Below are 13,746 nucleotides of genomic sequence, written 5' to 3'. Positions count from 1 at the left end.
AGGGGAAAGGGGAGGGATATATTTTAATAAAAGAAAAATAAAACAGCATGGGAAAACAGCCAGCACTGCTGTTTTGAGTGAACAGAAGAGTGCAAGCAAAACTCACCCCATCCCCCAGTCTCTTTATGCTGTTATAAATATATGGCATGTGTTAATATATATACGGAGCCCTGAACATCTTGGGTCCAGAATGCCTTAAGGACTCCCCTGAGCCCTTCTATCCCAGCTTGATTGCTGAGAACATCCAGAAAGAACTCTGTTAGCTGTCCACCATGTTTCAGAAGCCCAGCTGACCTCAACTAGAAGTTGGGCGTTTAATGTCAACATCCTGTGCCATAGAATACTTTCCTAGCCAAGATTTAGTAGGAAACCCCACGAATGACTTCCAGGCATCACTTGAAGCTGTTTACATTTTCTTGATTAGACATGTTAATGATTATTCGGATTATTTGGAATTTTTTAACAGTATTTTATTGGATATATTGTATACCCCCTTGATATTTTTCATGAACTGATAGTATATTAATACTTTTATAAATGAATAAAAAGGTGGGTTTTTTGTTTTAGTATTTGATTGGTTACTAATATTTGTGGGTTGGCCCAAATACTGTCTAACTCCGAAAGTTTACTTAGGGACCCATCAAGAACCCTCTTGGAGTCTCTCCCTCTCTTTTATTTTTAAATGACTCACTCTATTGCCTCAATCTTTTCTTCTACCACCCCAGTTCTGTTCTGCTGGTGCTGAATAACCATTCAGCATTGTGTCTATGGGTGGGAGACAGAAAATAAATATATTGCCACATCTATGTTCTTGGTTATTAGAATTGCGTGCTTTCCCAGTCCTTTCGGTCTGAAAACCAGAGGACCCTAATAGCAGGAAAAGTAATTGCTAGCAAAGTTAATTACCAACATTAATCTGCCATGCCATTTAATCAGGTATGTGTAAATGCTCCCTTTCTTGCCAATATGATAAGTGGCAGTTTTGTGGACCCAAGGTCAGTATTTGGGAACATTTCCCTATGCTAGTTCAGCACAGCCAGAACCCTTAAATACTGTATAGGGATAGGGAAATATAGGAAATACAGCTTGGTTAATCCAAAAATGTAATTTGGAATGAAGCTCATACTGATACATATGGGAGCAGAAAAGGGTTGCTCAAGACAGTTTTCTTGCCAGTTTTCTTGCCTGCCCCTCACTATGAGGTATCAGGGCAGGTTACAGCACATAAAAACAAAATACAATTATAGCTGCAGTAAGATGTTAAAAAAATATAATCAAAAGGCCAACACATAACCTCCCAATATATGACTCTGTAGACTAAATGTGCCACCTGTAATTACAGGCTTAAATACCTATTATTTAAAATTGATAGATGCTACATGCTTGAAGATTCTGTAGTCCTATAAGAACAGGAAAGTCTCTGGAACCAGAAAAAAAAAATTTCCAAGAACGTCACTATCCTGACAAGCATTTTCTCTTTTGTTTTGAAAGTGCAATAAATTTTAAAAATGTGAATTTCTTCTGTTTAAAAAATTCATTTTTTAAGCAGCCACAGATGGTAGATAGTTCTAATAACTTGTATCTGTTTGAAACCTGCTTTTAAGAAGTCCCCAAGATCCAGTACCAGTGGTATAGAAATACACTGTATTGAAGAACATTCACTGAAGGCTCTTTTCTGTATACTTGGAATAGGGAAAATGGTGTGGAGACTGAAATGGCTCATTGACTACCGTATTTTTCGCCCTATAGGGCGCACCGGCCCATAGGGCGCACTTTTTTGGGGGGGGAAATAAAGAAAAAAAATTATCCCCCCCCCGAGCTTGCCGGGCTGGGGGCGGGGGAAGCCTGAGCTTCCCCCAACCCCAGCCCCCAGAACGGTCCGGGAGCAATGGCGAGGTTGCGCTCAACCTCACCATCGCTCCCAGAGCTTGCTGCTATCCGAAGCCCGGGGAGCGCGGCGCTGTAGCCCACTGCACACCCCGGGCTTAGGGCAGCTATCCGCAAGCCTGCGGCGCCCGGCAGGAACTCCCACAGGGCTCCGCAGGCTTGCGGATAGCTGCCCTAAGCCCGGGGTGCGCAGTGCTGCGTTCCCCGGACTTCGGGCTGCAGGCAGCTATCCACAAGCCTTCGGAGCCCGCAGGAGTTCCCGCCGGGCTCCGCAGGCTTGCGGATAGCTTCCTGAAGCCTGGAGAGCAAGAGGGGTTGTTGTGCACCGACCCCTCTTGCTCTCTAGGCTTCAGCGAAAGCCTGCATTTGCCCCATAGGACGCACACACATTTCCCCTTCATTTTTGGAGGGTGAAAAGTGCGTCCTATAGGGCGAAAAATACGGTGTGTTTTTTCTCACCTTGTCTTTTTTTTAATGGAGATGAGGGCATAGAAGGTTTTGTACAGGTGTCTAAATTTTTGATCTTTTGGAATTAATAAGTACAAGCATTGATTTTTCCCCCCTTGTCTAATTTGTATAAGCATGTTATTTCCTACCCTTCAGACTGTGAATGTGATTGTACAAGATGAAGGCACAGAATCCGTACCTGTAAAAGTGCTCAACTGTGATACTATTTCTCAAGTGAAAGAAAAGATCATTGACCAAGTCTATCGAAATCTGCCTCATTCGCACTGGCCAAAGCCTGATAACGTCGTTCTTGGTATGTTTAGGTTCTGCTTCTGTTATTAATGCCATTTAATAAATATATTGGTGTCAAAAGGGGATACTAACAGGAAGGACCTAGATTTAGCAAGCTCTTGTACTCTTGTTCTTTTATATTTGTATTAATACATTATTTTAAATATTGACCTAAATGGAAAACCTTTGGTTTAGAATATTTTGGACCTATTCACAAAGAAGTTACGTAATAGTCTATAATTCGGCTTAGTTGTCAACGGAACAAAGACCTGTTAACAGGTTTGTTTCTTTGTTTCATACAAATTATATACTGCTTGTTTGTAAAACAACAACAACAATACCTCAAAGCAGTTAAGTGATCAAAAGTAAGCTTACTCATCATGACTAACAAACAGAAATGCCTTAAAGGAACTTAGTCTCAGTAATTCTGTACATGTATTCTGAAAAGCTGGACCCATAAATAAGCTGTTCACTTTGCTACTTGCGTTATGAGTCACTGTTCAAGATTTTGACTATTTTTACAGCACTGTTTTTTGGGAGATGTGTTTTGGGGTAAATTACTACATGCAAACTAGTTGTCCATTTTTCATATTTTGTTCAGGAGACGATGATTTGTTTTTCTTTTAAAGCAGGGCTAATTTGGGAGTAGGGTAGAGAGCAGATATTGGGAACCTTTGCAATGCTTCAGCAGTTTACTAAATGGAAAACTCATTTCGGATCTGAATTATGTTTAGTTGCACACCGATACAATATACAATGTGTTGTTGTTTTCTCGTAATTGCTCCTCAGAGTGGCGTCCGGGCTCTACTGCACAGATACTCTCCGACTTGGATTTAACGTCCCAAAGAGACGGCAGGTGGAAACGCATCAATACCCTGATGCACTATAATGTAAGGAAGTTGTTTGTATCTGTTGATTGCTTTTTGGTAACACACAGCTTTTCTTTTTTAAAAAAACTGGCTGAGACAATGTGTACTCCTTCTCCTATCAAATCTATGAGTAGATCTTTTCTGTTGCCTTTGCAAAGGCCAGACTATAAATCCTAAAAGCTTCCAAAAATACGCTGGCATTTGCTGCAACTGGGCGATTATGGAGTGCCTCATCAGTTAGGAGGACAAGATACAGCCTCTTTTGAAAACGAGGCATATTCTTTGCTCGGGATAAAAGTTAGCTTTGTATATTGCCAGTACTCAAGACTGACTGTCAATTATGCCCAAGGCAAGATGCGCTTCCCGTAACACTTTCATACTTCACGAATGCAATGCATCTTCTCTGCTCTTTGGTGAGTTTCAGTTTCCCGTAGTTCAGAGAATCTGAAAGACTGAATTTTGAGTTGCACGATGGATTTTTCTTCTTATTTAAAAAAATAGTCACTAGATTATAACTCTTGATTCTCTGACACAACATCTTTCCCAGCTCACTTCAAAGCTGGGTACAGCTTCATGTACACAAATGGAGGTATATCTGGAGTTCCCCTTCCATTATGAAATGAAGGAATAAATCTTTTTGTCTGCAAGTGCTCCATGTGGACATCTTAATGAACAACTTCAAACAATGTAAGGAAAGGAATGCGTTTGTGAGGGATAGTGAATTGATTCCACACACATACACAGACAGACACACACACACACACACACACACACACACACACATATTGTATGCACTGCTTTAATAGGAAGTAGACATTTTGCAGAAGTAAGATTTACTTTGGATGTTCTTAGCGATTCCCTCCTGTGCATTTTGTTAAAGGTACGGGATGGTGCTACTCTCATCTTGTCGAAAATGGGGGTCTCCCAACAGCCAGAGGACCATCAGCAAGACATGCCAGAGGAAAGTAAGTATGAACTGTTGCTCCTCTTAAGGCTCCAGAAGAGCACTCAACATATTACCAGTGGGTAATGCTAATGTTAGGGACGTGGGTGGCACTGTGGGTTAAACCACAGAGCCTAGGACTTGCTGATCAGAAGGTCAGCAGTTCGAATCCCTGCGATGGGGTGAGCTCCCGTTCCTCAGTCCCAGCTCCTGCCAACCTAGCAGTTCAAAAGCATGTCAAGTGCAAGTAGATAAATAGGTACCACTCCGGTGGGAAGGTAAACGGCGTTTCCGTGCGCTGCTCTGGTTCACCAGAAATGGCTTAGTCATGCTAATGGGGCCTGCTGCCGCCGCTGCACCGCTGGAGCACAATTTCTGTTAGCAGAGTCTGTAACCTGAAGCGTATGTAACCTGACACGTATGTAACCCGAGGTACCACTGTAGTACCCTGTTAAGAGATCATTCTATTACTTAGCATAAGTTCTAAGGATATTGATTTTCTTTAGTTAGTTAAATTTTCTCTTTCCACCAGTTGTGCCAATTTTTTACCATGTGCTTCCTAAACACGTCGGCTGCAGCGTTCAGATATTTGCATGTTGCTCAATGGTCCTGCCCTTGTGGGAGTTTTTTAAACATTTGCCATTACAGTGGTACCTTGGGTTACAGGCGCTTCAGGTTACAGACTCCGCTAAAACAGAAACAGTACCTCAGGTTAAGAACTTTGCTTCAGGATGAGAACAGAAATCGTATGGTGGCAGCGGGAGGCCCCATTAGCTAAAGTGGTACCTCAGGTTAAGAACAATTTCAGGTTAAGAACGGACCTCCAGAACGAATTAAGTTCTTAACCCGAGGTACCACTGTATTACTATTTCATATCACATTCTTCGAGGGATATTCCAGTGGATATTCATTCATGGAACTAATTAGAGTCGTTCCAGTTTAGCATCATCCGTGCTCAGCATCAGATGCTTCTAGCATTCATTAGGCCCATGATAGAATGGGCTAGAAATTTGTGCCTATGTACAGGCATTCTGGTTTTGCCCAGTTGGTTTTTGAAGCTATTAAAATATCACTGAAATATTCAGCGTTATGAAGACTTGGGCTGTGTCAACTCCTGGGGACTCTTATACTAAGCTCTGTGTTGATGGACATTATAAGCACACCCACGCTAGTGAAAGTTGTGCCAACCTTGGCTGAGGGGCAGGAAGTAGGTGTAGCTTCTAACTGCATGCATTCCCCAAGGGCACTACTTTTATTACTTCCTATGAAAGTAATAAAAGGGGCACGGGTGGCGGTGTGGGTTAAACCAGAGAGCCTAGGACTTGCCGATCAGAAGGTTGGCAGTTCGAATCCCAGCGACAGGATGAGCTCCTGTTGCTTGGTCCCTGCTCCTGCCAACCTAGCACTTCGAAAGCATGTCAAAGTGCAAGTAGATAAATAGGTACTGCTCCGGCGGGAAGGTAAACGGCGTTTCCGTGCACTGCTCTGGTTTGCCAGAAGTGGCTTAGTCATGCTGGCCACATGACCCGGAAGCTGTACGCCAGCTCCCTCAGCCAGTAAAGCGAGATGAGCTCCTCAATCCCAGAGTCAGTCACGACTGGACCTAATGGTCAGGGGTTCCTTTACCTTTACCTATGAAAGTAAAGCAAAGACATTTATGTGGAACTGGAGTCAAGGCATCTCCTTAGATTCAATGCCCACATAATGATAGGGCCAGTCCTGATTTAGGCTGTAATAAGTCATGCCTTTGACACATTCGTCATTCTTTAGACCAGAGACTACATGATTCCTCGTGGTATGGAATTTAAATGCACAACCTGTGCAGAAATAGGCAGTGTGTTTTGTAATGCATCCCAGCAGGTCCCTTGTCCTGGTGTCTGCCAATGGGAAGCAGGCTGAGTTTTAAACCTGTTGGTCAGATAAATCTTCTGCATTTTCAACATCTGTGGGTTTTTTCTGTGTGGGCAAAGCCTGGAATATTGGATATTAGCATTCATTCCTTATTTGGGACCCAATATGATGAGGCTTTTTGTCCTTTGGCTCCTACTATGACAGGGAACAAGTTTGATAAAGGGCACTCTCTCTAAAGGTTCTTTGGAACTGGTGTGTCAATAGCATTTCAGTTCTTTGAGGAAAGCAGTTGCCTGGTTGTTGTTTTTGTGTTACTGCTTTCTAAATGTGGTTGCTTAAATGCAAATTGATGATAAAAGCTTTCCAGAGTTTGTCAATCCATTTTTTAAAGTTTCTATTCTTTTTGGGTTACATAAATAAAATTGAAAATGAAAAAGTAGGTTTCTCGGGTTTGTGTATAGATGCACAGATGAAAATATATCTTGAAACCAAGAGGCCGTCTGCACCAGGATCTACTTAGCGATAGACTAAAAGCAGGAAATTCTGATAACATGTATGCTGAGAGCTGTATCAGGTAGCAAAAATGATCTATTGAGTTTCAAAGATGAAGGCTTCCAACCACTCAGTGCCCTTTTTTTGCACAGGAAATAGCTTTCAGGGGAATTCTGGAAAGGTAATATTTCATTCCTAGCTAATGTTTCTTTTCATTAGTGCTTAGGTCTCTTAGAATTATCCAATGCCAGCTTGTTTATTTGGAAAGCTATAAAATGTTAGAGAGCCAGTGGAGAGCTAGAGCTTGAACCGACAATGATTTGTGGAGTTCTTTGTTGCGTAAAAAGAGAAGAAATGTTCCCCCACCCCAGAAAAAGAAGCAACATGCTGTTATGAGGCCTGAATACAGAGCCCACCTCTGCCAATTTTACAAAAAAAAAAATGACTTGAAAAGGACTTTTGTATGCTTAGGTTTGGCTGTTTTTATTGAAGTCATTTCATATGGACCTAGACTTTTTAAAGTTGGTTTCCACTAATAATATACAAAGAGAATGGGTTTACATTTATTTCCAAAAAATGTGGAACGATGTCCAAATCCTTTAGAAATAGTTTGTTTTCTTTCTTTCTTTCTTTCTTTCTTTCTTTCTTTCTTTCTTTCTTTCTTTCTTTTCTAGACAGTGATGTGTTAATTGATTATAAAGTCTAGAGAATTAAGTGCAGTAAAATTTCACATTGCCAAATGACATGATGGAATGAATGGGAGTTTCACAAATGTGCAACTCCTGTAGCATTCCTGTTCTTTTCAGTGGGACTTGGAAAGAAATTAGTTTGATTTATCCCTATTTTTTATTTTTATTTTTCATCTCAGTTCACAAATAAAGATTGGTTAGTCTGGACTTTCATCGAATTCCTTCTCCTGCCAATGCTCTTTATTACATTGGCAGTAATAAGCAAGTATTTTGTGTAGCACTTTAGGGTGCTCAGAATGTACATTATGTTGATAGCCTATATCTTTGTAAGGAAGATTGGTATTATCACCATGTGAGAGAAAGCAGCTTTTCTAATGCCGTCTGATACGAGATTTGAAGAGGAAACTTAGCTGGCATCTCCATCACACCAGCTCCCCGTAATCCAGTAGCAGTCAGTGAGGTGGCCCAGATGGGTCATTGGTGTTTACCGTTGGAGTGTTGTGGGTACAGGGCCATCTTACCCATAGGCGCTAGGGGTGTGGGGCACCCGGGCGCTGGGGCTCTCAGGGGCACCAGGCCAAGAGTCCAAGGCCTGAGAGTTGAGTCTGCGGAAGAGCCGCTGGCGGAGGAAGAGGAGTGCGGGAGGAGCCCCTGGCAGTGTGATCCTGGTGGGGCACCATCACGGCTGCCCCCCTGCCTGCGCTGGGCGCCATGCCCCCAGGACATGTGCCACGGCCCTACGTGATGAGTCAGCGTCATGAAATTTGGGGAACTGCCTCGTTGGTCTATAGCCAGCTCGTATAAAGAGGTACAGTTGACTTAAGAAGACTGCTTTATGATGTTGCAAGACTGCAACTGGAATAAAGCCCTACTTAAAATACAGCTTGACTCCCGAGTGCTTCATGTGGGGCTTCTGTACATCACTACAATGAGCCGCTCAGTGTGGTGTGTCACTGCAGGAATGTTGGACTGCCTCTACCACCACATACCGCACAGCGCTGCCCTCCCCATGCTTCTCCGCAACAGGCCAACATCTCAACCTCCCTGGAAATGGTTAAAATTTGAAAGCATGCCTCGTAGGGAAAAGAGAGTGAGGGAAAACACACCCAAGAAGGGAAAGTTCTGACACGCTAAAATAGAATTTAGAGTTATGTAGCATTCTGATGCACACATGGGACAAGCAAGTAGAGACACTTTTTACATCATATACAGTGGTACATCGGGTTAAGAACTTAATTCGTTCTGGAGGTCTGTTCTTAACTTGAAACTGTTCTTAACCTGAAGCACCACTTTAGCTAATGGGGCCTCCCGCTGCTGCTGCCACGCCGCTGCTGTGTGATTTATGTTCTCATCCTGAAGCAAAGTTCTTAATCCAAGGTACTATTTCTGGGTTAGCGGAGTCTGTAACCTGAAGCGTCTGTAACCCGAGGTACCACTGTACATAGATATTGCTGAATGTGCCACACTCCAAATCCCATTAGATAAATGGACAATTCCTTATTGTTGCTGGGAATAGGAAGCTCCCGCTCATTTAGAAGCCTGTACAGGAGTTGCAATTCTGCCCCGAAGCTCTAGTAGACTGCACTTGTGTTTTAAAGCATTGTTTTTTATAAGACCTGTTTTTTTCAAATAAGACCTGAGCAAGTGCGTTGAAGAAAAGCATCAGCACTTTTGTTAGTTTGGCCCCTTCATGTTTATGAAATGCAAATAATATTAATTACAGGCAACTAAATATGCAGATTAGTCACAGTCCTCTGGCACATGATTCATGGCACGGCAATCGGCGCACGGCCAGTGGATTTAATTTTAATGTGATTGTTTTGAAATGTGTCACTTTTGCTATTTTCAGGGCGTGCGTTGTTGGAAGAGGAGAATAAGATCTGGCATCTAGTTCGGCCGGCAGATGAAGTTGATGAAGGCAAATCAAAAAGAGGAAGCATGAAAGAGAAGGAGAGAACCAAAGCTATTACAGAAATCTACCTGACAAGACTCCTCTCTGTGAAGGTAAGATTGAGACATCAAGTTAAAATTGCCATCCTCTCTAGAAGGTACTCGTAATTCGGGGTGTTAAGTGTGTAAATAGTAACTTACTGTGTGGAATCCTTCTTTAGGGCTCAGATTTAATTTAAAAACAATAGCTTTCTCTTGTGTTTATGAGTCTGTATTTTTAGTTACGTAAATAATACATTTTGTGTTTATTGTCAAGGACATTAGAGGTGGAAACCCAGGATTGACTTCACAAATTGGCCAGCACATACAACGGTTGAAACGTGACAATTCCTGAGGCACCTCAGAGCTAGATAGCTTATTGTGCTTTGATTTTTCACAGAATGAGGAAGTCACAATATTTCCCAAATAGTTTCTGTGATGTATAAATATTTGCATAACATGTATCAGCCACTGTTCTGTTTGCCTGCACTGACACTACGCCTCTCCCCTTTCATGCCCCTGTCAGTGGCTGTGCTTCTCCTTCTAACACTAAGTGGCCTGCTAGCTTGTGAGCTTAGAGAAGTTAAACGCAATAAAGTGTGTGGTGAGCTCAGTGCTGTTCTGTGTTAAACTCAAAGCATAACAAAACCAACTTGACATTTAATTTGCATTTCTGCCTCTAGTAGCCTTAAATGTGAGCTGTCCATATTGACTTCCACTGTTGCCACCATCCGAAAACATCTGGCTGGTGGGGAAATGTATTCTGCAGATTGTGTGAACTTCCTTAAAGCAAAGTTGTGTGGAATTAATGAAACCTAAAAACACAAGAGCCCTGATCGATTAGAGCAGACTCTTCTCTAGTCCAGCAACCTGTTCTTATGGGGGCCAGCCAGATTCCTATTATTATTATTATTATTATTATTATTATTATTATTATTATTACAGTTGTACCTCAGGTTAAGAACTTAATTCGTTCTGGAGGTCTGTTCTTAACCTGAAACTGTTCTTAACCTGAAGTACCACTTTAGGTAATGTGGCCTCCTGCTGCACCTGCGCCGCTGCCATGCAATTTCTGTTCTCATCCTGAAGCGAAGTTCTTAACTTGAGGTACTGTTTCTGGGTTAGTGGAGTCTGTAACCTGAAGCATATGTAACCTGAGGTACCATTGTATTTTAATTTGCATATTGTCTTCGTTTGAAGACCTCAGGGCGGTTCACAGCATAAAGATACAAAATAAAAAACAAAATGCATAATTAAAAACAAGAACAAAACAAACCCATAACCCACCCTTCCCATAAACACATTTATATCCTGTGGCAAGCAGGTTGGAATCTTGCATGCTCTGCATAAGGTTAAAATCCAAAAGTAGTTTCCTCATGTTAAGCCACGAACGAGAGACTATAAATGCAAGGCTTTATTATAATTAGGCTACTAAATCACAAAAGTCCATGCCAGTAATTACCAGAATGTATCTGGGAAGCATAATTATAAGTGCATTACTCCGCCATCAGTTCCCTCCTATACTTGTCTATCTATTTCAGAGTTGGGCTTTTTGCATTCCCTGAGCAACAATACTGAAATCCCCACCTCTTTAAAACAGAGTAGAGAATTGTGTTTCCGGAGCTCCCTGGACCATTTCTTATGGCTGTTCATTTCATGATGTTCATAAGAGCATTTACTACCCATTTAGAGATGAAAAATGCTGCACTTCAAGCTATTGTGATTCCTTGGTCACTTGGGACAGGGGCCTCTACAGTTGACTATAAATCAGTTTAGAAAGCATTCTTGTAAATTTGAAATAATATCCTTGAAAATGCTACACTTGCACTATAACCTGAATTTTTAATGCATGTCTGTATGTTTTCTTCCACCCACCCTTAATTCTTCTTCAGGGTACACTTCAGCAGTTTGTAGATAACTTTTTTCACAGCGTACTTGACTCAAAGCATGTTGTGCCGCCAGCTGTGAAATATTTCTTTGATTTTCTTGATGAGCAAGCGGAAAAGCATGATATCAAAGATGACGATACTATCCACATCTGGAAAACGAACAGGTATGAACTTTCAGGGTTCATGGGGAGAAGTGGCTGAAGAAGGCGATACATTCGTTCACTAGCAACATTGCTTTTTATTGCTGTAAGCCAGGGCTCTCTCTTTACCAGATGTGGAAGGGAAAGTGTGGCATTTCACTCAGAGCTCTCAGCAGAAGCTGTGTGTGTGTGTGCATACCTGCCAACATTTCTCTGGTGAAAATAGGAATGTCCTATTCTATTATTTTTTAATAATAATAATAATACCCTGTACATCTTACTGTGTTGCCCCAGCCACTCTGTGTGGTTTCCAACATATATAAAGGTAAAAGGACCCCTGACCATTAGGTCCAGTCGTGGCCAACTCTGGGGTTGCGGCGCTCATCTCCCTCTATAGGCCGAGGGAGCCGGCGTACAGCTTCCGGTTCATGTGGCGAACCAGAGCAGCATACGGAAACACCGTTTACCTTCCTGCTGGAGCAGTACCTATTTATCTACTTGTACTTTGACATGCTTTAGAACTGCTAGGTTGGCAGGAGCAGGGACCGAGCAACAGGAGCACACCCCATCGCTGGGATTCCAACCGCCGGCCTTCTGATCGGCAAGTCCTAGGCTCTGTGGTTTAACCCACAGCACCATCCACGTCCCTAACCAACATATAGAGAAACATAATAAAACAGTAAACAGTAAAAAAAAAAACCTTCCCTATACAAGGCTGCCTGGGTGTCTTCTAAAGGCTGTATAGTTACTTATCACATAACTCCATACCCTCCAACATTTCTCTGATGAAAATAGGAACATCCTAAGGAAAAGTGGGACATTCCAGGATCAAATCAGAAACCAGGACAGCTTCTGTAAATATGAGACTGTCCCTGGAAAATGAGACACTCTGTCTGTCTGTATCTATCTGTCTATAATAGATGGTTCCTGGATCATAACCACTGTTTCAAGCAGAACTAAGTAGTGCCAACCTTATTGTTGCATAGGAATTGCCACAAAGGAATACAGCTTTGCTAAATACTCATTCTTGGGGTTCTGGGGCACGTAGCAGTGGGACTGCTGTCTGTGTCTTTTAGACTAAACCTCTCAAATTGTTTTTGGGTAGCTTTTTTGTTTTCTAATATAGCATGCAGAAGCACACTGTGGATACTGATTCACTTAGCGGCTTAAGCATATAATCAAACTGAAAATAATGTTGCAGCAATTTTAAGCAGAGCAATCTATTTTGCTTGCCAGGGCCTCATTTTCTACACTTTAACTTCACTCCTTAATAAGGGCCTGCATTATTTCTTTGCTTGCTTCACAGCTTGCCGCTTAGGTTCTGGGTAAACATACTGAAAAACCCCCACTTCATCTTCGATGTTCATGTTCACGAAGTAGTGGATGCTTCCTTGTCAGTCATTGCACAGACTTTCATGGATGCTTGCACAAGAACAGAGCACAAATTAAGCAGGGTAAGTGTTTTACATTCTGCTCTGTGTCTGCGCGCGAGAGAGAACGTTTTAAGTACATTATGATAGACAAAGCAGTAATCATAGAAGATAGCGCATAGATCAGTTCATTTTGCCTTTGCTTGTAAGGATGATTATATTGTTTTGAAGCTTCAGCGAAAGTTCAATGTTTAATCTCTAGTGACACATTCAAAAGAGTTGTTTTCTATTGCTTTTAGAATAACAGCTGATTACTGTTTGCAACTTATTTTTTATCTATTAAAGGTGCAAGTTGGTTTTTGAAACTTAATGGATGTATCTCCTATCATCCTGTTCACAGCACTATATCCACAAGGCTGGCCCGCCATGGTACCAGCCAGAGGGGCACATTGTGGCCTGTTTGGCCAATGAGGCAGACCCTTGAGGTGCTTTGCATCCGGGGCATGGGGACAAGGCAATGTCAGAGCCCTATTTCAAGGCTAGTTGGCCTTCTCCCCACACCCTCTTATTCTCTTTGCAGTCCCTGCCCTCCCAATCTATGGTAAAGGTAAAGGGACCCCTGACCATTTGATTCAGTCATGACCGACTCTGGGGTTGGGGCGCTCATCTCACTTTATTGGCTGAGGGAGCCGGTGTACAGCTTCCGGGTCATGTGACCAGCATGACTAAGCCGCTTCTGGCAAACCAGAGCAGCACTGGAAATGCCGTTTACCTTCCCACCAGAGCAATACCTATTTATCTACTTGTACTTTGATGTGCTTTCAAACTGCTAGGTTGGCAGGAGCAGGAACTGAGCAACGGGAGCTCACCCCGTCGCGGGGATTTGAAACGCCGACCTTCTGATTGGCAAGCCCTAGGCTCTGTGGCTTAACCCACAGTGCCACCCGCT

The 13,746-nt window shown here is 42.4% G+C and overlaps 1 protein-coding gene across 3 annotated transcripts in view; it reads left to right on the top strand.

The window, feature by feature from the left end:
• PLXNB2 (plexin B2) overlaps window positions 1-13,746 on the top strand; it is a 347,353-nt gene that overhangs the window by 322,457 nt on the left and 11,150 nt on the right. For all 3 annotated transcript variants that reach the window (XM_082242442.1, XM_082242444.1, XM_082242443.1), the window contains exons 29-34: window positions 2,491-2,647; window positions 3,415-3,515; window positions 4,375-4,459; window positions 9,319-9,473; window positions 11,291-11,451; window positions 12,734-12,881. In XM_082242442.1, the coding sequence (XP_082098568.1) occupies window positions 2,491-2,647; window positions 3,415-3,515; window positions 4,375-4,459; window positions 9,319-9,473; window positions 11,291-11,451; window positions 12,734-12,881 (807 nt within the window). The remainder of the gene's footprint in view (window positions 1-2,490; window positions 2,648-3,414; window positions 3,516-4,374; window positions 4,460-9,318; window positions 9,474-11,290; window positions 11,452-12,733; window positions 12,882-13,746) is intronic.

The sequence above is a fragment of the Podarcis vaucheri genome (assembly GCF_965113315.1).
Source record: "Podarcis vaucheri genome assembly, contig: SUPER_10_unloc_1, whole genome shotgun sequence".
NCBI lineage: Eukaryota > Metazoa > Chordata > Lepidosauria > Squamata > Lacertidae > Podarcis > Podarcis vaucheri.
This window is presented reverse-complemented; position numbering and strand designations above follow the sequence as displayed.